This window comes from Tenrec ecaudatus, chromosome 12 (genome assembly GCF_050624435.1).
Source record: "Tenrec ecaudatus isolate mTenEca1 chromosome 12, mTenEca1.hap1, whole genome shotgun sequence".
Taxonomy (NCBI): Eukaryota; Metazoa; Chordata; class Mammalia; order Afrosoricida; family Tenrecidae; genus Tenrec; species Tenrec ecaudatus.
The window spans coordinates 686549-713249 of NC_134541.1; the positions used below are offsets into that span (position 1 = coordinate 686549).

A 26701-nucleotide genomic window follows, 5' to 3' on the forward strand; every position below is an offset into this window, starting at 1 on the left:
CAAGGACTCAGCCTGGCGGCGTCCGCAGTCTTCATGGACCGGTCCGACTTTATGAACTTTACCTGGACACTGTATGGCCAGGGGCCTGAGCAGCCTGACATCATCTGAAGTTGGCCTTGGAGACCTGGCCATTGGCACCTTGCCCTGTCTAGTTGGGGCCACTGATGGAGGCACTGGTAGGTAATGTGAGCACGTGGATGGGGGACTAGGTCGCCGGTCCACTAGAGGACCTTGCTCACCTAAGGGCCCTAGGCCAAAGCCTCTGTCCTCTTAGCGGACAACAGATGGGTCAGCAGCTTTTGGAAGATTGAATGGAAATGCAGTCCCCCCAGAAGTGAGTCTGGCACAGCCCCTGCCCTTGGCTTTTAGCCTTCCTCCAACTCTAGTCCCCCTTTGTGCCCTACTTTAGATCATTCCACATGCCAGGTTCCTGTGGATGGCACACCAAGGGCAGCCTCTCCCACTCTCAGCATGCCTGCAGCAGGTCACCCACACCCCTGCCTGGGATCCCTCAAGTCCAAGGGTGACCCTGGTGCAGGGTCTCCATGTACGCTGCCTCAGCCCTGCTGGGCAAACAGGTGCTATCTAGGCCAGAACACACAGAAGTGGCCTGATTGCAGGTTCGGTGGTTCTGACACACTCCTTCGGGGCGCTGCCTCCTGACCAGTCATGTGCTGGGCTTCACCACCAGGTGAACCCCTGGGCCCTGAGAAATCGTTGGTGGTGGGTGGGGCACCCTGGGTGGTGGGCCTGCATGACTGAAGACGTGCTTCTTTAATGGTCAGCCTGAAGGAAGTGTTGCCCTGGGTTTTTCTTCATGTACTGCTGGTGGAGTGCTGGATACACACACAGACACCTGCGGTCAAGTTAGCCATTTAGTGTGTCTTTGAATTTCTTAGTTCTGCCCTTCATAAAAAATGGTGTATTAAAAGTCTCCTATTATTGTAAAGCTATTTAATTGTTCTGTCATTGAGTCAATTCTGACTCATAGTGACTCCACAGGAGAGAACAGACCTGCCCGTGTGGGCTCCCTAGACTGTATACCTCTTTCTGGAAAGCAGCCAGCCTCATCTTCCTCCTGCGAGTCACTGGTGGTTTGAACTGCCGACCCACAGTAGTTACCAGTCCAACTTGCAGACCACTGCACCACCAGGCCCCTTCAGTTGTCCTCGTTGACTCATTTTGAGGCTCAATTACTGGGCGCATGGGCATGTGTTTTCGTTCAGCTGACACGTTGATCAGGACGCAATGCCGTTTGCTGTCTCTGAGGCTTCTTGCCTTAAAGCCCATTTTATCAGGGGTGAACACTGCCACGCTTCTCTGCTGATTGCCATAACCCGGCACTTTTCCAGCTTCTGATTTTCCTGTTTATTGTTGTCTTTGAGTTTAAGGTGTATCTCTTGTAGAAAGCATATAAAAGGGTCCTATTTTATTTATTCTGCTACTGTCTCTTAACGGGTAGAACTAATCCATCTACATTCAGTGTAGTTAGCCACACGTACCAATGTATTGCAGTCATTGTGTGTGTGTGTGTGTGGGGGGGGTGGTCCTTGTACTTGAAGTGCTTGTCAGATAACAAAGTCCCCTCTTAACCAGTTGTTGTTACTTTGCAAATACACTGTATCAGAGGATTATTAGTGCCCTTTAGTTGCAGTTATTTGAAAAAGTAAAACTTCCTGGGGTGGGGGAAGATGAATTGATTTTGGTATCAAACTCACAGGACTCCAAGGTAATTTTTTGTGTGCTTTAATGTCAGCAAAACAAAGTACATTCCCACAGCTCTGGGTTACCTCGGCCCCAGGCTGTGGCTAAAGCCTGTCCTACTCACCCACTTGGTCTATTTGCAAATTAACTGGTAATACAAAAATAACCACTACAAATTCTCCATTTGTGGCATATAAAAACAGACAAAAAGTACTTCATTCTCATCACCTTCACTAAACATTTTCTGAGAAATACAACATAGGTTTAACTGCTAGTTTTTTTTTCCATAAAAACAATAGTAAAATAGTCTTCTTATGAATTAGTGAAAACACCAACTGAATTATACATAACATTACAGTACAAGTGACAGGAGGCAAAGTTCTCCTCCGACTGTCATTCCCTGAGGTGGCATCCTTCCCAGGAAGACCACTGCTACTCCTGAGGAGACATAGCTGGGCATTTTTATTGCTTGCCAACCACACCAGTTTGTTCTCCAGGTGGGTCCTCTGGGGTGGGTGTTAAAGGAAGGAAAGTCTGGCAGGAGAGCCCACTCAGCTCTCCAGATCTGAGACAAGCTGTCCACTTGCCAGAGGACATGACCTCAGCCCTGAGGCAGAGCTGACCCTGCTAAGTCACCCCTGCCTGCTGACCACCAGCCACCTCTGCTGCTGCTGCAGACACAGGGTCTCTACGTTCGACGCCGTTTGGCGGCGCTGGGGCTCGATGGGTTACTGTTTGCAGTTAGAACCTTGTCGGTGACCCGGCTGCGCTTCCGTTTGTCTGCCCCTTCTTTGGACCCTAAGTCGGAGGAGTTCTTCTCCTTTTCTTTGCTGGACTTTTCCGTGGCTTTCCCCAGGCTTCCTGACGACACAAACACTGCCACACAAAACCATCTGGCTGGAACCGTGTCACCACAGACAGTGCGCCCTGTCTCTCCCAACCCCGTGCCCCTGGGCCTCAGCCACCAGGGACATCTATGGCAGACTGTCCTGAGGACCCAACTCTAGCTCAGAACAGCAAGCAAACTGGCTGACACTGGGTGCCTCCAGGGGTCCTGTGCCTGCCCACTCTGGGGTAGGGGACAGATGCATGCCACCCGGACTCACCATCGTCAGGTCCATTGTGGGGGTCCACGTCTTCCTTCATTTCCTCTTTCATTTCCTCCTCGATGATGACCTTGCCTATGGGGAGACCATGGACACTGACTGATATGCCAAGGTAGAGGGCAGGCCTGGCTGGGGGCCTGTGAGCCAGGCAGGACAAGACCACTCATGGTGCAGGAGGCACACCGCTTCTGTTAGGCAATCTCTGAAGGGAAAACCCTCTCTCCTACCCTAGAGGTCCTCAGACCCCTCAAGTCCAGGTTTGGGCAGGGCCCCACAGCACCCACCACCATAGTCCCCACCTACAGTCGACCTCCCATGTCCGGGGCTCACCTTCCCGGACCTCTTGGATGATTTCCTCTGGAAGGACAAAGTTCCTCTCCGGATTCGGAAAGGGGAGAATCTCAGACTCATGCTGGTGCCAGACAGGCCGGCAGGGATGGAGAGAAACAAAGAATAGGTATGTCAGAAGCCAACTCAGGGGCAAGCAAGGAATGCCTACACCAGAGCCTTGGGGAGATGGGGATGGAGAAGAGGGTACCACTCTGGGTCAGGAACTGACAGGGACCTGCCTACCCACTGACGCACTCCCGGGGTGCTGTATAGCCGGCTCCCAGAATTGCCCCCTGAAGCCTGCAAGTGTGAGCGCCCAAGGGCACAGGACAGGGTGGGGCTGGCAGCGGCAAAGGTGCCATTGGTACATTACCAAGCCTCCTGCTATCCCTGAGGTGGAGAGTGCCAAGCTAGTGGGATGGCTCCAGATGACAAGGGGGGTGGGCTTCATTCCACCAGGGAGCCTGCCTTAAACATGCCCATCAAAACCCGTGTGCTCTGAAAACGCCAACCTCAGCACCCACCTTGGGAGCAGGCCCCCTCTTCACTCTGCCCTCAGTGGTGCTGCAATGAGCCATCACGGGATAAAGTGAGGAGGAAGAGGGCTGAGGTCACGTGGTGGCTTCTGCAGACTGGATGCCCAGAGCCTGGCTTCATGTGACACCGGTCCTGGACTGAGCCTGACCACTGTTCCTGCCCACCCCACCCCATCCCAAATGGCCATGGTGTCAGGAGCTCCAGAGACAGGGATGGTGTTACACAGACCACAGCTTGCACCAGAGTCAAGGCTTGGCACTTTCCCACCTTTCCCAGAGTAGGAGTCCAGAGGCACTGTATCCTGGCTCCCACCATGGCCCCCGGCTGGCAGTGTGGCCACAGCTGGCACTCCCCCTCACTCCCATCAGGGGCTGCCAACCACCAGCAGGCGTGGTCTTCACAAACCACCTGCCAACCAGGAGAGTCATTCATAGCTGGGTGGCTCCTTCAACAGCCCAGCAGCTTGGGGAGGGTGTGGTGTGGTGCTTGTGCTCATTATGGGATGCAGGGTCAGGGGTCAGAGCTCACCAGGGCTTGCATGTCATACATGGTGCTCAGATGGTCCCAGATGACCTTGGATGGGACCTGCCGCCCAATGTTCTGGCTGAACTTGTCTCGGATGCAGATCATGTGGAAGTGCCTGTTCACACCTGTGAGGGGTGGAGTTAGCACTGTGGGAGAGGCTGCCTGGGTGCTGAGGTGCTGGGCAGTGGGGAGGGGAGACGCATCAGTTGCACCTGAGGGGGGGCTCTGAGAGTTGGGGAGGAGGTGTGTGTGGGATCCAAGATGTGTGTCAAGGGGACATCTGCATGGGGTGTGGGTGTGAGGGCTCAGGCGCATGGTGCGGGAGAAGTGGGATGGGGTCTAGGGGGTGTGTGCTGCGGGGGGTGGGGTGGGGTCAGCAGGAGCTCTAGGGTAGTGTGGGGGGCTGGGGATGTGTCCAGGGGAAGGTCCCCAGGGGTGGTGTGCATGTGAGGGGGAATGAGCCACCTAGTGTGTGAAGATGGTAAGGGTCCTAGAGGTGTGCAGGGGTCTCAGGGGTGTGACGGGTCCGAACGGTGTGAGGGGTCCGCGGGTTGAGGGTCAGGGGTGGTGTGGTGGTGGTGTGTGTGTGTAACGGTCCTGGGGTGAGGGGGCGGGGCGGGGGGCGGGGTGGGGTGAGGGCCCGCGGGGTGCGGGGTAGGAGAGGGGTGAGTGTCGGGGCGGGGTGAGGGGGGTGAGGAGTCCGCGGGGTGAGGGTCGGGACGGGTGAGGGTCCGGGGCGTGGGATGAGGGGGGTCTGCGGGGCGAGGGTCCCGGGCGGCGTGAGGGGTCCGCGCCGCCAGGGGCGCGGTGGCGTGTGGGAGGAGCCCTGCCGGACCCCTCCCCTCCCCCCTCCCCCGACGGTTGCCGACCGCTCGCCCCGCGCGAGCCCGCAGCTCACCGACGGGCTTGTGGCCCAGCATGGCGTGGAACAGGCACACCTCCACCTCGGGACTCCACACCACCGTCTCCTCAGCCGGGCTGGTGGCCGCTTCTCCAGGGCCCTTGTCTCCCGCGGCGCCGCCGCCGCCCACCTCAGCCTCCCCCATGGCTGGCTGCGTCGCTGCCCCGGCGAGAGGAGCGGCCTCGCTCCGCGCAGGCGCACACACAGGCGCGCGCTCGACGCGGACCGCGCTCCCGCTCCGGCGCCCGCGCAGGCGCAGCGGGGTCGGGCCGGGCGCCCCCTGGCGGCCCCTCCGGCGCGGCGCGCGCACGTGGGTGGAGACCGCGCTAGCCCCCCGCCGTGCGGTCCACGTGCCAGCGGAGCGTGTGTGGTTCCCGCCGGGAAAGGTGAGGCACTGCGACCTACGGCGACGCGAATGCACGTGGAAAGCACCGTGCTGAGTAAACAGGACTCAGTGAAGGCCGACAAAGGGGGAACACTAGAGACAGGACACGGACCAGTGGCCGCTGGAGCAGGGGGGCTGCTAGGGAGAGATGGGGAACGGGGTGTCAATGGTGTCAGGGGCCCTCCTTGGTCATCACTCGTAGGGACCCCACGGACAGCAGGAGCCACTGGCCCGTCCCGCCCTGCCCTCGTGGTCCTTGCTGCAGCGCGTTCGAGTCCACTGCTGCAGCCGCTGCGCCACGCCCTGCCATTCCTCGGTCTCCACTGACCCTCTGCTTTTCCAGGCACGACGCTCCTCTCGAGGGCTGGCCGCTCCTGAACACCGGGTCCGCAGTTCGCAGAGCGAAGTCTTGTCATGCTCGCTCTGAGAAGCACATCCTAGCTAAATCTCTTCCAAGTTAGATTTAGTCTTTGTTCTGGAAGCCCAAGGTCCATTCAGTCTTCTTCACCAGCAACAGGCGGCCCCCTCTGGTCTTCCTTTTTTATCGCTCGCTTTCATATGCATAGGGGGTGATTGAAAACACCAGGACCTGGGTGAGGAGCACCTTGGTTCTCAGTGACAGCTTTCCTGTTTAAGGAGTTAAAGAAATCTCTTGTGGCCGATTTGCCCCATGAAACGAGCCATTTGATTTCCTGACATCGATGGTGGATCCGAGTGAAGTAAAGTCTTTGACAACTTCAAGCTTTTCCCCATGGATCGATCCTGCCGTCTTGGCCCAGTAAGGAGGAGGTGTTTATATTATGTGTAGCTGCCATCCACCCTGAAGGCTGTCCTCTTTGAGCTTCCTCAGGAAGTGCTTCAAGTCCTCTTCCCTGTCAGCAAAGGAGGTTGTGCCATTTGCAGGTGATACCATTCAGCTCAGACATGTGCCTTTCCCGAGTAAAAAGCACACTGTCCCTGCTCTTTGTTCGGGAGTCCTGGTTGCTACCAGTCACAACATGCCCGCATCGGAGTTGGGTGTGTCTGTGCGGTCAACAGAGCACACCAACAACACCCTTCTGGTATATCCTGCCCTTTCTGAGAAGATATCCCTCGTTCCATGTCTCCTTCGGAGTCCAGTTTGAAATTCTGCCAATTCCCTGCTGCAACCAACTTGCAAGGATCTTCAGCACAGTCTTGCCTGCCTGTGATATGGGTGGAATTGCTCAAAGATTTCCATGGTATCTCGTCTGTAGCATGGGCATGCATGCCTGTGGATCTCTTACAGTAGTGGTTATTTGTCTCGCAAATTTCTTGGGAAAAATCATCACACAACTAGAATAGTAAGGAAAACAATTTTATTCTGAGTACGCAGCAAAGAGTGAGAAGAGAGATGGAGACGGACCGGTGCACCGTGAGAGGATGCTTGACTAAAGGAGAAACTGTCGTGGAATCAAAGACCTGGCACTCAGGGAAAGCCTCAGTGGGGAGATTGGTTGAGGAACAGAACATCTAAGCCAAGCAGCACAGGGAGAAATTGTCAAGGGTGCCGGCAAGCTGGAGATAGAGCGTGGTTTAAATGCAGAAATAGCAGGAACCAACAGGCAGTGTTCTGGTGCATGGATATTACAGAGCTTTGTGTAATCCATCGTGAGGTTATCACAAGAGCCCAGAAATTTCAGCTGAAAGACCATATATATATATATATATATATGTCATTTTATTGGGGGCTCATACAGCTCTTATCACAATCCATCCATCCATTGTGTCATGCACATTTGTACATATGTTGCCATCATCATTTTCAAAACATTTTCTTTCTACTTGAGCTCTTGGTATTGGCTTATTTCCCGTCCTCCCCGACCCTCCCTCCCTCATGAACCCTTGATAATTTATAAATTATTATTATTTTTTCATGTCTTACACTGACTGATATCTCCCTTCACCTACTTTTCTTTTGTCTGTTCCCTGGGAGGGGGTTATATATAGATCATTGTGATCAGTTCCCCTTTTCTCCCCCTACCTTTCCCTTAAACTCCTGGTATCACTACTCAATATTGGTCTTGAGGGGTCTATCTGTCCTGGATTTCCTGTGTTTCCAGCTCTTATCTGTACCTGTGTACATGCTCTGGTCTAGCCAGACTTGTAAGGTAGAATTAGGGTCATGATAGTTGGTGGGCAGAGGAAGTATTAAAGAACTAGAGGAAAGTTGTACGTTTTGTCGGTGCTATACTGCACCCTGACTGGCTCATCTCTTCTCTGTGACCCTTCTGTCAGGGGATGTCCAATTGTCTACAGATGGGCTTTGGGTCTTCACTCTGCACCCCCCCCCATTCACATTGATATGATTTTTTTCTGTGTCTTTGATGCCTGATACCTGATCCCTTCAGCGCCTCATGATCATACAGGCTGGTGTGCTTCTTCCATGTGGGCTTTGTTGCTTCTGAGCTAGATGGCTGCTTGTTTACCTTCAAGCCTTTAAGACCCCAGACGCCGTATCTTTTGATAGCCGGGCTCCATCAGCTTTCTTCACATTTGCTTATGTACCCATTTTGTCTTCAGCAATCATGTCGGGAAGGTGAGCATCACAGAATGCTGGGTTATTAGAACAAAGTGTTCTTGCATTGAGAGAGTACTTGAGTAGAGGCCCAATGTCCGTCTGCTACCTTAATACTTAACACATAAATATATGTACATAGATCTACTCTCCTATCATTATATATAAATATATTTACCCATACATATTTTTAAATAACTTGTTTTTCTAATTTACAGACATCTTGGGGCCAGATAAATGTTTTACAAACATGATTTTCACCATTTTTCCTGGTGTAAACATTCTGTCCAAGAACAGGCTCTGCTAAGAAGAAGAGTGGGTAGTAGGTCTCCTGGATCAGCCTGACCACGTCCCACTGTCATTTGCTAAGGACAGGCTCAGCTAGATCAGAATCCAGAGACAGGTGGGAAGCAGATAGTGGCTAGCGGGGATAATGGAATGTCACCTGGACCGAGGCACCACCTCTCAGGTGAGCCTCTCCTAGCCACAGGAAGGGCCTCTGGGCCCAGCTGGCCTGCACTGTATGTCTCCAGGGACAGGGGTGGGCAGTTGGGCCCTAGGGGGTTCCCTCCTGGCATGCAGTAGAAGGTGGTGATGGTGGTGGAGGGGGCTGGTGGTGGTGATGTGCCGCCTCATCAGTTCTGACTCTCAACACCCGGCTGGGCACAGCAGATGGAATCCCTGCCCGGTGCTGTGCCCCTCTCACAGTAGCTGTGTCAGCCCATTGCTGCATTCACGGTGTCAGTCCATCTTGTCTTCTTTCCTACTGCCCCTCTGCTTCACTTAACATAATGTCCTCCCGGGGAGGCCTCTCCTGATAGATAGCATGCCCAGAGACCTGGGTGGCGTTTCACCAGCCTGGCTTCTCAGAGACAGATCTGCTTGTTTTTGCCAAGAGCTCGAACACCAAGACCGGTGATGGTGGGGTGGGGAAGTGAAAGGAAACGGGGGAAAGGAGCGGAAGGCAAAAGCTAGTTGTAGAGGTGTAGCTATAGGCACGTATCTATGTAACTATACTAATTTATAATGAAAGGGATAGAGGCTGGTGTACATATATTTATGTTAAGTATTAAAATAGCAGCTAGACTTTGGGCCTCTACTCAAGGCCTCTCTAAACACAAGAACACTTTCTTCTAACAACCAGGCACTTTTTGACACTCACCTTCCCGACACAATCGTTGAAGACAAACTAGGTGCATAAGCAAATGTGTTAAAGAGAGTGGATGGTGCCTGGCTATCAAAAGATATAGCATCTGGGGTCTTAAAGGCTTGAAGATAAACAAGCGGCCATCTAGCAGGGAAGCAACAACACCCAAATGGAAAAAGCACACCAGCCTGTGTGATCATAAGGTGTCAACAGGATCAGGTATCAAAAGATTCAAAACAAACAATTACATCGATGTGAAAGAGGGTGGTTGGAGTGGAGACACAAAGCCCATCTGTAGATGATTGGACGTCCCCCCATAGAGGGTTTACAAGGAAGGACGAGTCAACCAGGGTGCAGAATAGGCGAAACACATACCATTCCTCTAGGTCCTGGATGCTTCCCGCTAACCCCACTACCATGACCCAGTTCTACCTTACAAATCTGGCTAGACTGGAGTACACACACTGGTACAGATAAGAGCTCTTGACACATGTAATTCAGGACAGAGAACCCCCTTGGAAACTGTAGTGGGAGTTGCAGTATAATGAGGATAGTGGGATGATGGGGGCAGGAGGGGGGAGAGAAAGGGGGACCCCTTCACAGGTTGGATATAGAGCCCACCCCCAGGGGGACAAATAACAGCAATGTGGGTGAAGGGAGACAATAGAGAGTATAAGACACAAAATAACAGCAACAATACTATATAACTGATCAAGGACTCACCAGGGTGGGAGGTGGGCGAGAGTGGGTGGGGGGAGGAGCTGATACCAAGGGCTCAAGTAGAAAGAAAATGTTTTAGAAATATTGATGGCAACAAATGTACTAAGTGCGCTTAATACAATTGAATGATGGATTATCATAAGAATTGTAAGAGCCCCCCAATAACATGCTCAATTTTTTTAAAAGTGCAGATGCCATTTTTGGCAAAAAGCAAAGCACCAAGGACCAACCTCAGTGCCATCCAGTTGCTTCAGCTTGTAGTGACCTTATCGACCTGTCCCCATAGAACTGTCCCTGTGGGTGTCTGAGGCTGTACCTCGCTTTCTTTTAAATTATGCTGTATCATTACTTTAGAGATCGCTTCATCTGCCCCTCTCAAGACCTTGGTGCCCTGCTCTCTTTGGCAGCCAGTCTCTCGTCTCTCTCTGCAGCAGTGGTGCAGTGGACACTTGTCCCTCAGGGGAAGGGAGATCCCTGGTTTGTTGCCTTTTCCAGTGACGAACATTCTGGGAAGCCGGGCAGCCAAGCTGTTGCCATTGGCAGCTCTCACAGGCACCACCTCGAGAGCCAGGACGCCTCTCCTTGGCGATCACACCTGTTCTTCTCAGGTCAACCCTTCTCGTCACCAGGCACAAGTGAGTGGCCTGGGAGGCAGGTGATGAGTCTGTCATCCCTCCAGGCTCCGGACCAGTGTCCACAGTGTTGTTCCCTGGGATGAGTGGGTGGCGGGAGCAGCACCAGCCACCAGACCAGGGGAGCCGTTTGTGCCAGGAAGACCTTTCTTACTTTGCTTTGCCTCCTCGGGGGTCCTGTGATAAGCAGCCAGGTGGCCCCTGGTGTCACAGACCTGGCGGAAATTCTCTCCTGGCGACGCCCATACACCCAGCCGGGTCGGCTCTGACAGTTCGGTCCTAGCCATCTTCTTACACTTCATCTCCTGTGGGGGCACACGTGCAGTCTAGTCCTAAAGGAACTGACCCAGGGGAGACATTCCCTCAGCTGTGGGGCCCGTGGACGGCGAGGAGCAGATGCTGCTCAGCTCGCCCAGCGCCCAGAGCTTCGGAACAGCCATGCACGTCAGATGCTTCTGGGGACCCCGGGCCGCAGAAGGCTGCGCGGAGGACAGAAGGTGAGCCAGATCTTCTCCAGAAGAAAGGTGAGCCTGCAGCTCTGTACCAGCAGGGAGTAGGAAGCCTCATTGTTCTCCTTCAGGGTGTCTGGTGGTCTCAAACTGCTGACCGTGCCTTGGCAGCCCCGCGTGTAAGCCCCTAAGCTACTAAGGCTAGCCCAGGATGAGGGCTGGGTGAATAGCACTAGGGAGGGGGTGCTGGGTGCAGGCTAGGGTGGGGGGTGAGTGGGCTCTAGGCATGACCCACGGCTTGGCCTGGGTAAGGTTTGGATGGGCAGGGGTCAGGTGGGGGTGCCAGTGTGGAGTTTGGGTGGGGCAGGCCCTGTGTCTGGGCCAAGTCTGGAAGGTCTGTGGTCTGGGTGGACTGGGGTCTGTGGGGACAGCCAGCTGGGACCTTGTCCCAACTATGCCCAAAGCAGGCCTCTGGGACCACCAGCCACCGCCCTCTCCAGCACTGCCCACACTTCCCAGCTACACCCAGGTAACCTAGCTGGGTCCAATAAGACTGGAAGGCCAGCCAGAGCCCTCTAAGAGCTACAGTCCCTCCACATTTGCCACAAGCGGACCCCGTAAAGTTCTGCCCACCCCACCCCCCCGCCCCTGGCCGACCCTGGAGACAGTGCTGCTCAGATGGGAAAGATGTGCTTTTCCCGCCATCGAACCGAGAGTGGTGAACGGGGACAGCCAGACATGGCTATGAGGTGCATTAGGACACGGTGTGGTCAAGAAGGCCCCAGCCTGTATGTCGACCCCAGCCTGTATGTCCCCCCCAGAGGGGCTGAGCTCCTTTCACATCTCTGTACCGCACAAAGGGCAACAGACCCTGAGCTGGGCGCTGAGGCCTGGCACAGCCTCAGCCCGGCTGATGCCCTGTTCTGCCTCAGCCAGTCTGCACCCAGGCGAGAAATAAACTGCAGGTTGTAAGCCCCCTGGTCTCGTGAGTGAGCTGAGTCTCTTCTATCCACCTTAACCCCCACTGCTCACTGTGTCCAGCTTCACCGCCCTCATACTTGGCGGGCCAGCCTCCTGAGACCCATCTCCACCCCCAGGAGTCTGACACTGGCACTCAGACCTTCAGTGGTGGCACAGGGCACAGAGACGACGAGACGTGGCTCCTGCCCCAGTGGCCACACTGGGGAACCCCATCGGAAGCAGGGAAGTGCTTGTGCCGGAATCCCGGGGGATGCCAGGCACCAGGAGCTGACCTGAGCCCAGGGCCCCTGGTCTCAGTCTATGGCTACCCTAGCCACCTGCACAGACCTTGGGGGGGAACAGGGTTGGCCAAGACCAGAGTCTGGCCCCCTAAACCTCCGGTGGGGTGGTGACCTCAGAAGGACAGGTGTCCCCAGGAAGCAAGATGTGAAGTCCCCCCCTCCCCTTGGCAGTGAGGACTCTGGGCCAGGCTGGACCTTCAAGAGGGACTAGTTGAGGGGGCTGGCTGGGGGCTGTGGTGTCTCTAAGGAGCCGCGGACAGTTGGCCCCTGGGACCTGGGGGAGGTCTGTCCTGCAGTTTCGGGAGAGGGTTCAGGTAACTGACAGGCCTGACAGTGGTCTGATGATTTCTCCGAGGGTTCAGAGTCTAAAAGCGATTCTTTGATTGCAGCCCTGAGTGGACACTGCAGCTCAGATTTACAGGCAAAAGCTTAGTCTTCAGTTGTCGAGGACTTCAGCAAGCGTGGGCAGAGCAGAAAGCAAAATGAACGTTATTATTCTTCAGAGTTTAGTGAGCGTTATAGGGGTACAGCATTGATTATAACCTCCTGGTTAATAAAATAAAAATAGCAATATCCTAGTTACCACATCCAAAGGAACAATATCATCAATTGCAGTGTTCTGATCTTGAGACGCTAAGAGTATATTCTAAAATTAATCACTAGTGGGACTTTCCGAGATGGGAGGGGGAAGGAGGCAGGTCATCGGCAGTCAGCAAGCTGGCCTGACGGGGGCTCCTGTGGGTCTGTCTCAGGAGGGCAGTGGTGTTCGCCTCAGGCCCCAATGTGTGTGTGAGGACATATGCTGTTTTAGGGTACCAAGGAGACCCCAAATCTCAAATATAATTTCAGGAGAATGTTTATTGTCTTAAACAGGACAGAGACTTGACAAAGATGTCATGGGGTGGGGGTGGGGGTGGAAGGTCCTATAAGAGTAGGCTGAGATTCATGGATAAGAAAAGGGCGTGGTGTCCACATTCTCCTCACAGTGCGTGCTCAGCACCCAAGGAGGGCTAAGAAAACTGTCACAAAGCACGATGAGGGTTCAGATCAAGACGTCATGGTGACAGGCAGGGCTGCCGAGGTGGGAAAAGACCATGCATGGAACATGCATGTGTGTAAGAGGGAAGAGCTCACAAGATTGGTTCGGGGCAGTTGAGGCATGACTCGTGACTGTTGGACCCCAGCACCGAGATCTCCATCCAGGACTCAGCCTGGCAAGGGGCTGGGGGTGAGGGGTGGTTAGGAATCCACTTTCCAGTGCACTCTGCTTGAGGGCAGCTTGCTCACATCCTGCGTAAAGGTCAGAAGGACCTCAGTGGAGCCTTAGTCCAGTGGGGGTCGCTGCAAATGGACTTTGAACTCACTGTGACCCATAACCTTCTGCAAACGGGGTGCTCCAAATTTAAACTCGTGTATGTGTGTGTGTGTGTGTGTGTGTGTGTGTGTGTTTAGGGAAGACATTCTCCAAGAAGCCAGTCCTGGGGAGAGGTGGAAAGACTTAAAAGACGATGCACACAGTGATGTCTCTACGGGGAAACAGGCATATAAACCACAGAGATATTCATGGATCTGGGGCTCACACTTAATTCTAGCTTGACTCTCAGACAGTTAGTTCTATGACATGGCCCTGCTGGATGCTCATCCTCCTGAAGCGATCGCTGAAGATGTGGGTGCACACTGCGGCAAAGTGTGGTGAAGACACTAGATGGCGCCCACCTATCAGAAGGAACAGCATCTGGGGTCTTGTCTTCAAACAAGCAGCCATCTAAGTGCAGGCATCAACTAAGTCCCCATGGAAGAAGCACTCCAGCCTGCATGATCCAAGGATTATAGATAACAGCATCAAGCCCAGAGGAGGGAATGGTGTCAGAGCTTAAGTTGGGGACAGTTAGTTTGCAGAAGACTGTGGATGACTGGAGCCCCAGTCCATTTGCAGGGTTCTCCTGTGGACTGAACCTTGGCGAGGCCCCTCTGGGCTGAGTTAGGGAGTGAATAGTGCCCTGTCACCACTCAGAGAGCCTTTCAAAGTTGACCATGGCAGACGGAGCGACGTTGCAAGAGTGTATCCTCTCATTTGATCTCCCGTTTGACCCGTTTCAAAGCTGTTTCAGGTAACAGAAATGTGAAGGAGAAATACGCGTGCAGAGTGTCTGGCGAATCCCCTCTAGAGCAGAGCCCAGGGATGCACTAGCCTTGCCACTGGGCGCGTGCCCTGGGACGCAAAGGACGGGGAACCTTCTCCTTTGACCTCCCTTCCGAGCCTCTTTACATTTGTTCTAGTTTCTAGTATTTCCTATTTCTTTTCAGTTGAGGGTTCCCTCTGTTTTCCTTTGTTAGTGTGTTAGTTTTGCTGTTGTTTTTCCATGCACCAGATGTATCCATCGTGGGCACACCTACAGAGATTGTTCCTGGACTCATGGATGGGGGGAGGAGCTGAGAACGATGGGCCCATGACGAAGAAGAAGCGCTGAGGCTGATTGTGGTGAAGACGTGACTGAACCACTGAACAGAATGACACGCGAATTCTACGCCATCCGCTCTGTGAATCACCCGCATAATCATCACAAAGAAGCTGAAGGTGGAGGAAGCACCAACAAAGCAAAACGAAAGAAAGCAAGAGGCGATGGACACGCCTGCCTGTCTGTGCACAGAGAATATGAGAGATGATAGGGGCCCAGAGGAGGGGTGGGGGTGGGAAGCGGGCTCTGGGGTCCAGAGCCTCTGGATGAGGATTTACCCAAACAATAAACCGAGTGATGCTGCTCGCTGCAGTCAGAAAGGCCAGGACGGGAGCCACCTGCGTGAGAAGGGGGCCGTCCTCTCTGCACACAGACACAGACAAGGGTGCCGGAGTCAGAGATGGGCAGGGGCCTGGGGGGGCTGGACCCCAGCACACACAAGCCTGGCATGGGGTCACCTGCCATCCTAGCATCCCTCTCTGGGACAGGGCTATCAGAAGGCCAACTGGTTTGGTGTGACTTTTCATGGTGGCTTGAGCAGGCCTTCCAACTGGCCATCCTTACAGCTTGTTTCCTCCCAGAAACCTCCCTTCCTCAGTGGAGCCCCCCCAATCCTGCCTCCTCCCTGTGCATCCTGTTTCTGCCCTCCGACCTCCACCCCAGCTTTGTCCTGCTCAATGCTTCCCATTCAGCCTCAGCTGGCTGATGAGTCTAAGGCATGCGAGCACCCCGGTCACTTCTCCCAGATGGACCTGAGTAGCGTTGGGTGCCCTGGGACACTTCTCACTGGCTAGACCTGACCAGCGTTGGGTTGGAAGCTGAGTCGCTGGAGAACAGAGTCTGCTCAGAAGGGACACAGAGGCCCATGGTCCCTGGTTGAGGTGCCTGGGAGTTGACGTGCAGGTTCTGGGAGGTGGTGGCCGATGATGGTTTGGTGCCCTGGCTCATGGCCTGAGGAAAGAGAGTTTGGGAGACTTAGGTTGTTGAACACACTCCTGTGTGTCGCTCACTCTTGGCCTCGTTGTTGTCCTCTCGGACTCAGTCTTGGGACAGACATCGAATGTCAGCCCAGGGTGGCTGCCCTGTGTCCACCCCCACTGTCCTGCTCCCTCCCAGGGCCCTGGATACCGGGTACTGAGGAAAGTGCCATAGAGTTGGGGCTGGGTGCGTGCATCTTTGTCCCCTGGGCCAGGACCCCACATGTCCCCCGTCTGGAGAAACCTGGGTCGTCAGGTCTGCAGTTAAGTCCCCACAAGGAGCTGCAGGCCAGGCCCCATGCCAGGCCTGGTGTCACCGGCAGCCAGCCAGCCAGCCAGCGTCTCGCCTCTAGGGGGCGCATTGCAGCTGTGTGTGGACCCAAAGCTCAGCTTGGAGTGTTTCAGCCTGGGAGGGGGTTGGAGTCCAGTGGGCCTTGGCGGCTCCTGAGCTCTCAGCTCCGCTTCCAGAGGAGAGCGCTACACGCCTGCCATGGTTCTGCGAAACTTCAGTGTCAGCATTGCCCTCCGCAGGCACGTCCCCACCTGCCAGCGCGTGGACGTGGATGGTGTCCTGTACGGAGCCCACAGCCAGCAGGCAGGAAGGAGGCCATTGCTGGGAAGTGTGTGTGTGTGTGTGCTTGCATGTAGGGTGTGTATGGTGTGTGGTATGTGTGCAGGGGTGGGCTCCCTGCCTCCCCTCCCCAGCCCAGGGTCACTCCTCTGGTGTCAGAGGTGTCGGGACTGTTAGGTGTGTGTGGCATGTCTGTGTGCCTGTGCTATCAGGGATCCTGGAAGCTTCCAGAGGGTGGGTGGGAGCGGCTGCTGGGTGCGGGGTCTGTGGCCTGTCCTGCCCAGGGAGGGACGGGGGCTGCTGGGAGGCCATAGAGGGGTTGGGGTGTTTCTCCAGTGGCAGCTCTGGGGTGCGGTGGGCCTGGGAGCCGGGCTGGGACTCCCGCACATGGGACCTTCTCTGAGGAAGCAGCAGCTCTCTCCGGAGCTCTCCCCCTCCCACCCCTGGGCCCCTTGTGCACACTGTCCTCCCATGATGGGCCAGGAAGGACAACCCTCCGAGAGAGGAAGCATCTGAGAGGTCCCTGCAGAACTGCTCCCCCCCCCGCACCCCCCAGCATGGGGCCCACCTCAGTCGCCGGGTCCTCCACTCCCCTAAAGACACTGGCCTTGGCTCAGGGGTGCAGGCTCATTTTAAGCCTTCTGCATGGCATCCCTCCCTGCTGGAGGAAGGCTACAGCTGTGCTGTGTGCACCCAGACATGGGCTTGCCCGGCAGCACAACTGCTTAGGCCAGGAGCTGTGGCCACGCCTGTCAAAATTTGTTTTCCGCATGGAAATGCTCTGGGAAAAGCCCACCTCTCCCTGACCTCCCTGTGCTGCCTCTCTTCAGACAAAGAACCCAGGAATCAGCAAGGAAAGCAAGGGACCTGCAGGGCACAAGCCCACATCTGTCCACCCATCCATGACCCATCCACCCACCTATCATCCACCCAACCATGACCCATCCACCCACCTAACATCCACCCATCCACCCACCTATCATCTACCCATCCACCCACCTATCATGCACCCATCCACCCACCTATCATCCACCCATCCATGACCCATCCACCCACCTATCATGCACCCATCCACCCACCTATCATCCACCCATCCATGACCCATCCACCCACCTATCATCTACCCATCCACCCACCTATCATGCACCCATCCACCCACCCATCCACCCACCTATCATGCACCCATCCATCCACCCATCCACGCATCTATTCACCTATCCACTCACCTATCATCCATCCATCCATTCATCTATCCATCTACCCATGTATTTCACCCTCACCCCCATCCATCTATTCTGACAAATGTTATGCGTGTTCATGCATGGGATTCTCTGTCTGTTGCACACACCCTCCTTTCTGCACAGCTGTGAGCGGTTACTCTCCCTAAGCCCTTCCCAGGCCCAGTTCCACCATGCCCTGTGAACAGGGTACAGCATTTTCAGAGGGAACCCACCTTCACACCTGGGTGCCCTGGAAGAATGGATACGTGTTTTATCCCCACGGCCTTCTCTTGGCTCCTCTGCCCACTCCTGGGCTGCACGGTGGGCTCTCTGGGCTCTGACAATCTGTAGATTGGCTGGCTAGCAGTGGCCAAGCCTGGCACGTCTGGCGCCGAGCAGAGAGCTCCATCAGTGGGTGCGGTGGACACACCACCAGACACTGGACTTGAGACCAACCAACTTTCTTCCTACTGGTGCCTTCAGAGTGCCAGGGACCCTGTGAAGTCACGGTGCACTGGGCATGGACCTCTGCGCTCAGGGCACAGCAGGAGGCTTTTCCCGGAGCCAGCCCTTACTTCTGGACTCCAGAGAAATGCTGGACCCAGCCTGCCAGCTTCCTAGGGAGGGCTCTCTCCCGGGACAGTTCGGGCTCCTACCCGCAGGGGAAAGGAACCAGCTAGGCCTCAGCTGGTCGGGCCTGTCCAGGCTGATGGCCCTCGGTCATACTGTCCATTCCTTCCTACAAGGGGTGCCAAGGCCCCTGCTGCCGGCTGGTCCCACAGTCAAGGCTCTGCCCCATTTCTGCAGAGACCCCCAGCACAGGGCCACCATGCAGCCCTGCTCAGGGTGTGGCAGGGGACACATTGAGTTTCCAGATGCAGAGGGCATCCTCCAACTCTGGCACATCCCACCTGTCCTCTGGCTGGCCTAGCTGTGTGTGCTTGCCCCACAGGCGCCTTGCCTTCGAAAACTCTTGGGCCTTCTGAGGCATGTATAACTCAGGTTCAAGGGCAGACTGTGGTTCCCCACCCCCACCTCACCCTGAGCATGCAGACAACACACAGGCCCTTCACTGCAAAGCCTATCATGTAGCAAAGGTGAAAGGAATGCTACTGAGAGGCACCGTTCGATACATTGTAGCAAAGCCATCCAGGATTCTGTGTTGGAGTCTGCTTCTGCTTCGGTTCCCTCCACTTAGCATTGCTCTGTAGAAGAGTCCCTGAGGTGGGCACCGCTGCTCGCCGCTGTGGAGGCTCGAGGAAGGGTCCATTGTGGCCGTCTGAGCCCTGCAGGCGCCGGCTGAGTGCCATGCCCAGCTCTCATGTGGAGGCCGCATGCAGCCCGTGTGACAGGGGCCCCTCCATCTCCACAGACAGCAAAGAGCCACGTCCTTTTCTCATTGGGATTTCTAACTTCCCCGCAGGATTCCTCTTTCCACCCAGCCACTCTGCTTCCTGCCAGCGATCAGAATGGAGGCAAACCATGCGTCTAAGAACCATGACTTTAGCCTCCTGGGCCGACACCCTTGGTTGTGTCCTGAGGTCTGCTGGGAGGTACGGTCCCAGGTCCCAGGGCAGGTGCAGGCTCTGGCTCCACTCAGCTTCGGCAGCAAGCGGGCAGGGACCGGAAGACCTGGAGCTGGAGTCTCAGAGTGGGCTGGATGCTTGGCTGAGTGCACAAGCCAGCTGTCCAACACGGTGAGCTCCCTGCACCTATATCTGGTGAACTCTCGGGCACAAAGAAGGCAGGGCTGCCAGGGAGGAGGCCTGGGGTGGGGTGGGGGGAGTTTGCCTTTTCTGTGCACCCACTTTGCCTTGGTGGCCCAACAGTCAGGCGCTCAGCTACGGATACAAAGGCTGGCGATTGAAAAAGACCTGTTTGCTCCTGCAAAGCCTCGGGGTAGAACACGGGGTGGCGCCCACAACAGCCCAGTCAGACACAGAGAGCAACTGACGCTGCAGCAGGCACAGAGAAACTGGGACTCTGGCCCTGCCGGGGGCTCAGAATACATACGGCCCCGTGGAGAGCGACGGGGGAGCCCTAAAACAACTGGCAAGTGAAATACCATGTGAGCCAGCAATACCTGTGCTGGGCTTACACCCCAAAGAAGCAAGAGGCAGGACACGGACAGACGTACGCTCTCTCGTGTTCACTGCAGCACAATTCACAGAGGCGGGAAGCTGGAGACAGCCCAAGGGCCCATCAGCACAAGAGTGGACAGAGAAACTCTGGCACAGACACACAACGGCATCCTGTGCACCCCTAAAGCAGCCACACAGCCATGCGACAGGAAGGGGCCGGTTATATCTTATCATTTGATCTCCTGTGGTCAACTGAGGGGCTGGATGAGAGCATCAGGCAGCTGACCCCTCGATGCTCATCCCTGTGTGTCTGGAAAGCCGACTCCAAACACAGCCCCTCCAACAGCCCCCCATAAAGGAGCAGTCATAAAAGACGGCCCCTACTTGTGCCTGGCTGCTCCCTGTGCCTGGAGGGTAGATCAGAGCAGGCAGGTTCCAACCCCCTGGGCAGGGCTCGGGGCACCCGAGGTCAAGACGATGACCCACCTCACGGCGGATTCATTAGGCTACCCCCTTATGATAGTACCCATCAACTATGTAATTCGTGGCTGTATGACACACAAGCTTTTGAAAGATCTGTACGCCCCATTTATAAACACCCACTAGAAAACACAGAAGTCACTCTCTTGGTCCGGACATGGGGACGAGCAGCCCCTGTGTCCCGCTGTCTGTGTCCATCTGTCTTTATCGTTTTCCACAATCTCAAAGTCACTCCTGAGGACCCCTTCGAGTGTTGGGGAACCCCATACCATGACAATATCCCTTTTGACTTGTTTTAAAGTTGTTTCAGTTTGTAATGTTTTCTGCTTTCTTTTACACGGCGTTTCCCCTCTGTGTTGTCGGCTATTGTCATTGGGTTTTGTTTGCTTGCTTCTTGTTTGTGTTTGTGTGATTTTCTGCCTGTGAAACCCTGGGTGAGTCACCCTCGCCTAGGGCACAACATGAGGCTGGGGCGTGGGGAGCTGGCACAGGAAGCTGGGGCGTGGGGAGCTGGCCACAGGAGGATGAGCAAGAAATGTTGTGAAGTGGACAGTGGCCATGGCTGCTCAACCCTCCTTCGTCCACCTGAGCATTAACCTGGGTGCGATGGGCAGGAATGCCCTAAAGCCTTGTTTCAGTCAGAGAAACCCTCACGGGCCAGCTTCCTTCTGCCTCAGGGGGCCACCGAAACCGGAATCGACACACCCACCGGACGATGTGCATACACTGCCAACGTGAAAATGATCTATTGAAAACATTGTCTATTTTAAAACTCCCTGTTTTGAAACACTGCGAAGACACGATTTAGAAAGAAGTTTGGGCCAGGCCCACAGCGTGGCATGCAGACTAAGAAGCTGTTCTGGGCTTCCCAGTAGGACGTCACTAATGGGAAGTCATTTAAAGACACACTGGGAGTCGAGGACCGAGCTCAGCTCTGGTCGCAGGCAGCCGCCCGCCCACCACTGTTGTGATGGCTTCTTGAATTATGCACGGGGCTGAGTTTCTGGTTGGCTGGGAAAGCAATTACTACAAGCTTCAGTCACCTCCAGCCCCCACCAGGTGAGGCCTGCAGGGCTGCGGCGTGTGTGCACGGAGATGTGTGTGTGTATGTGTGCATGTGGATGCAAACAGTGCCTGTGCATGTGTGTGGGGGTGGGAGGGCTGTGGATGCATGAGGGTGGAGGGGTGTGCTATGGTGTATGGTGTGGAGGTGTGTGTACACGTGTGTCTATGTGGAGGTGTGGATAGATATGTGTGTACACATGTGTATACTTTGAGGTGTAGATAGTTATGTGTGTACACATATATACTCCGAGGTGCGGATAGATATGTGTGGAGCTGGCATTTGTAGGTGAAAGTGTTTGCATGTGTGTAACAGCATGGACTCGTGTGTGTGCATACATGTGAGGTGTGTGTGCATGTATGTGGAGGTGTATGTGCAGAGGTGTGTTAGGTGCATGTGCATTGCATGGAAGGGTGTGTGTGCATGTGTGGCAAGTGTTTGTGCATGTGTGAAGTAGTTTATTGTGCCAACCTGGCTGATAAACACATGTGGGGTTAATTGAAGGGTGGAGGGATAAATGGCTCAGTGAGCTTCGCCTTTCTAGTTCTCAGGTCTCTTGCTTTCTGATGGTGAGATCAGAGTGCAGCTGCCTTAAACAGTTCCTTGCTTCAGCTGGCAAGGCTCACTTCCTGCAAGATATCCCTGCAGAGAAGCCACAAGGATCTACCCCGATGCCGCCCTGGGTGCTGGAGCACCCATGTGGAGACCCCTGCCAGCGCTGAGATGCTTATACATTCACTGATTTGGCTTTTCTCCTGCCATTGGCATCATTGCGTTTGTTTTGTGAGATGGAGAAGGACTTTGTGGATTGGTGGCGGACATTTAATAGGTTAATGTTGAACTTGTGGGCTTGGGCAGCACTGGGTTGGGATGTTTTCTTGATGTGCATTTAACCTTTATCTAAAACTCTCTCTTGTACATGAGTATCTGTGGATTTGTTTCTTTGAATGTACTTCAATGTGTGAGGTGTGTGCATGTGTGTGTGTGTGCATGTGTGAGGTGTGTGTGCAGGCATCTGCATGTGCATGTGTGTGGAGGGGAGCACTGCAGTGTGCATGGAGGTGGTGACTCTCCCCCAGCACCCTGCCTCTCGGGGGCCCAGTCTCCTTGGGGAAGGCCCCAGCAGTGGGGTGAGAATCAGGAAGAAACTTCCCCAGCTCTCCTTGGCTCAGGTAGTCCCAGATGGGGCCAGAGCAGCCACCCTCTCTACTTTGGGACTCGGAATGCGCCTGCTCACGTGCTCACTGACACGCACCTGCCCCACATCAGGGAGCCTGGTGGCACCGAGGTGAAGCGCTTCGTGGAGGTGGACAAGCCGGTCTGCCTCTGCTGGGTTACAGTCTGCTCTGTCCCGCACGCTCCTCCTCCTCAGATGATGGCTGGTGAAGGAGCCCAGTGCTCCTCGTTAAGGGGGCTCAACTGCTAACAGAAAGGCTGCAGATTCAAACCCAGGAGCCAGTGGGGCAGCACCAAGGCTGTCTGCTTCCAACACACTCAGCCTTGGGGACCCTGCGGGGCAGCCCCACTCTGCCCAGAGCTGCACAGCCAGATGCCAAAAGGACTGGCTTTACCGCACGAGGCCAGGGGTGGGGGGAAGTCTCAGCTTTGGACGGAGTGTGTCAGACCCCTCACCAGCCAGTCTGTCTTGGGCCCAGGTGAGATAGCCCTGGTTGGAGTGGGGGCATCTTGGGGACACACTATCCCCTCCCACTTTGTGTGCCGGGGCACCATCTCCTCAGTGGGGTTAAGCTTGGAGACCACGTGGGCGGCCCCGACTTGCAGCGATTCATCCTCTCCCGGTTCTGGGGGCTAGAAGGTCAGACCGGGGTCCTAGCTGCTGTCTCGGCTAGGTGTCAGGGGTTCTCACAGGCCAGGGTAAACCTGGGTGGCATCTCCGCTCCCCTTGGCTCTGCACACCCGGTCTCCTTAGCCCTCAGAGGTGACTGGTAGTTCTCCAGCAAGACAGGCCCTCCCTGAGACTGGCGTGGGGGATGACCCTCCCCCCCCTGGGATGAGGAGGCATCTGACCTCTGAGTCCCCCTCTCCCCAGGTGTGGCCAGACTCAGGATCCACTCACAATACAAGGCTGAGTTCTTTGAGGTGGGGGTCCCACATGCCCCCTCTGTCCATGCTGCTGATCAATTAGAACAGCAGCCCTCCTCCCACATCACTCTGTCCCTGCCGGCTTCCACAATTCATTGTAGTCCTGCCCTCAGCTCACACACCGTGTGCAGGGCAGGGGCTCCCAGGAGGCCCTTGCGGGGCTGCTAACCACAAGGCCAGCAGTTCAGAAGGAGAAGACAAAACGAAGCTTTCTACTGTCAGGAAGATTGACAGTCTCAGAAAGCCCCAAGGACAGTCCTCTTCTGTATTAAGAGTCAGATCGGCTGGAGGTAGGGAGGGTGAGTGTGTGTAGGGAGGTCACAGGCTTAAGGTTCAGACGCAGAAATCCGCAGGAGTGGCGTTTCTGGCCAGGACAGCCTTCCCCCAGCTGGGCCTGCAGGCAACCTCTCTGGCCCCGGCCTCTTAGTCCAGCTTCTGCCTGCTTGGCTGAGTGTCACAGAGGGCTCTGTGCTCTGCTGCAAGTGCCCACAGACCCCCACTCCCACAGTGAGCCGGCCTGCAGGGGCTCAGCTTTCCCGCCAGGGGGGCAGAAGCCCAACGTGAGTCTGCCTGTCCCTGTGCTGTGCTTCTTCCGAGCCTGCTTCTCGCCGGGCCCTGGGCCCCCGAGGCCTCCCTGTCTCCCGGTCACAGTCCACCCCCTTCACCACCTGCCTTTCAGGCCTCAAGATCCAGCAGGGCCTCATGGCAGGGCTGAAGTCCAAAGGACACGTCTACGCCTGGCTCTTCTCTCCTGGTGGTCAGGAGGCCCCCTTTCTGTCTCTGGGCAAGTTCACCGTAAGCCTGGGTAGGAAAACTGACCCCCCCTCCCACCAAGAGGGCTCCATATGCCCTCCTGGCATGACCCTGCCCCCTTGGGGCACCATGCCCCCGACAACAGTGCGACCCTTGGTGGACACACACCTCACCGAGGTGCAGTGCTAGCCCGCCGTGGGAAGGAATTACATGGATTGTGGTCACTCCTGCACCTGGGAGGCTCCTTATGCCTCCTGCCCACCCCGCCTAGGCTGCTCCTGGGGTCTCCTCCCCAGCACCTTCCCTCCCCTCCTCCTTCCATTCAGCTCAGCCCTCACCTACAGCAGGTATACACACACACACATTCACCTATCCACCCTCCCCACCCCTATCCATTCATCCACTCATAAGCCATCTACCCATCTACTCACCCACCCACCCATGAACCAGCCTACCCCGCTGTGCACCCCATCTGCCCATTCACCCGTCTCCATGCTCAGCCATCTGCTCATGTAGATGGAGGGTCTGCCAGGCCCCGTGGGGAAGAGGCAGCTGGCTTTGGGGTGCTCACATATGGTCTCACACTCCTGCACACCCCATCAGTCCTGTTTCCACCAGGTTCCCCAGAAGCAGAGTCAGAGGCCAGGGTTCGTGTGTAAGTCCTTTATTTGGGATGAATTCTCACCAGAGATGGGGGGTAGGGGGGGCCAGTACAGATGGGGGGTAGGGAGGTAGGGGGAGCTGGTGGAGGGGTGCTAACTGATGTCCTGCTGGGGTCAGTCCTGAGGGACCATCTGAGCCTCAGGGACCCTCTCCAGCAAGGCCCTGGGATTTAGGACCGACGCTTGTCACCGGCCTCTGGAGGAGGGACAGGTGCTGTGGCCCCTCCCTCTCTGGCCGACTGATGGAGAAGAGGGTCTTTGGGCCAGGCATGGTGTGGGGCAGGGGGCACTTCTCTGAAGTGTCTCCAGTGCAGCCTTTGGCCCCACAGGCTCTGGGAAGACCTCTGTTTCCAGGGCCTCAGCCTTCACCGTGGCCCAGGCTGGCCCTACTCTGCACTGATGGTTTCGGCACAGAGGAGGCCTGAGGGTGCTGGGCCCTGTACCTGCCAGTCTGGAAGCGAGAGAGTGCATGGCCCTGAGTGCTAGGCCCTGGGCCTGCCTGAGGGCACAGGATGAGCTCCCTGTTCTCTATCCTGGAGGACAAGGTGGAGCAGGCCGGGGCCGCTGGCCAGGTGAGAGTCACAGTCCCCAGAGCTTCCTGCAGCCGCCTGGGGGACAGGGCCAGGGCTGCAGGCTGCATGTCAGACGTGAGTGTGCTGTGTGCATGTGTCACAGGATGTGTGTGTATGTGTGACGGCACGCGCCCACATGTGTGCATGTATGCAGCAGTGAGAGCATGTGCATGCTGGTACCTGTGAGCACGCGCCTACATGTATGTGTATGTGTGTGCATGAGCACACAGCTAAATGTATGCACACATGTGTGCCTGTGTGTGTGGTGTGTGTGTGTGTCTGTGTGCCGGTTCGATACGTGAGTGCAGAGTGCACGGTGGGCTCCCTCCCCGGTGGTTACGCCCCCTCCTCCTTGCCTCTCACTCTTCCCGGCCCCATCCACCCCCTTGTTCCTTTCATAAATTCAGCCAGGACGTGGTTTCCATGGTGTTCTGATCAAAACTGGAATTCAGGGCATAATTGCCGCGGGGATGGGGGGGGCAGAGGAGCGGGGGCGGGGCAGCTGCTTTTCCTTCAGATGTATTTAAGGGACATAGGGGAAGGCTCTCCCCACGCCTCTCCTGTTGCCTAGCAACCTCAGTGTCACGGGTCTGCAGCTGGTGGCCTCCCTCTGTCCCTCTGCTGAACCAAGACCCCCTCAGCCCCCAGCTCAGGAGCCCACGGGGGGGGTGGTGGCGCAGGGAAGGCTCAGCATCTGGGGGCAGTGACTGAGCACCCAAAGGCAGGGAGCTGTGATGTGGGTCCGGCCCGTTGGCAGAGATGACTTGGAAAGGGTACTGAGGGCCGGGCTGTGGCAGCCAGTCACATCTTTCCTGGACACTGGCCCGTCCCCTACACTTTGGCCAGCTTTCGTCCTGTCCCCAAAGCCCTGCTTCTTGGATGTGGGACCAGGCTCCGTCCATCCAGTTGCGACCCTGAAATGGCCCAGGACTGTGCTGCGTCGGGCCTAATAATGTGGTGGGACCACGTCTGCAGTGCCCAGAGCTTGCCAAGTGTCCGTGCAGTTTCCACATAGTCCCAATGGACGCTCTGGTCACGCCTGTGTTGGCCCCATTTGGCCCAAATGCAGGGTCTGCAGGTGCCTGGTTCAGCCCCCAGCAGCCCACCCATGGATCCCTGAGCCTGGTGGGGACAGCCCCTCCTCCCTTCACCCACCCATAGTCAGGAACGGATCTGGGGAGGGATGACTGACTCTGTGACTGGTGAATGGGTGAATGAGTGAACTGGAGTCAGAACTTGGCCACTTCCATGTGAGAGCGGGGTCACTGGGGCACAGGTCTCTTCATTGTGGTCACAGGGCATCGTGGGGACTCGGGGGCTATGAGCAGCCATTGAAGACAGCTTGTGTGCTGCCAGACTGCTGGGGCTGGTGGTGGGGAGGGCACTAGAGAGCGGCGGCTCCTATTCCAGGCAGTGGACTTGGCCCAGGGCTGGAGGTGACAGAGGTCTGATGGGTGAATATCTCCCTAGGACGGCACTGTGGGAGTCCTGGCCCTGTGTCTGTACTGGGCCAGCTTGGAAAGGGG

General features: G+C 55.9%; 1 protein-coding gene across 1 annotated transcript; it reads right to left on the bottom strand.

Annotated features, from left to right (window-relative positions):
* Positions 1 to 1730: 1730 nt before the first annotated feature.
* On the bottom strand, positions 1731 to 5284 carry MRGBP (MRG domain binding protein). Its single transcript, XM_075528343.1, has 5 exons — positions 5101 to 5284; positions 4206 to 4327; positions 3141 to 3222; positions 2811 to 2885; positions 1731 to 2580 (listed from the first exon to the last, which is right to left on the bottom strand). The coding sequence occupies exons 1-5, from the start codon at positions 5246 to 5248 to the stop codon at positions 2393 to 2395; spliced, it is 615 nt and encodes a 204-aa protein (XP_075384458.1). The 5' UTR covers positions 5249 to 5284; the 3' UTR covers positions 1731 to 2392.
* Between the last annotated feature and the right edge of the window lie 21417 nt (positions 5285 to 26701).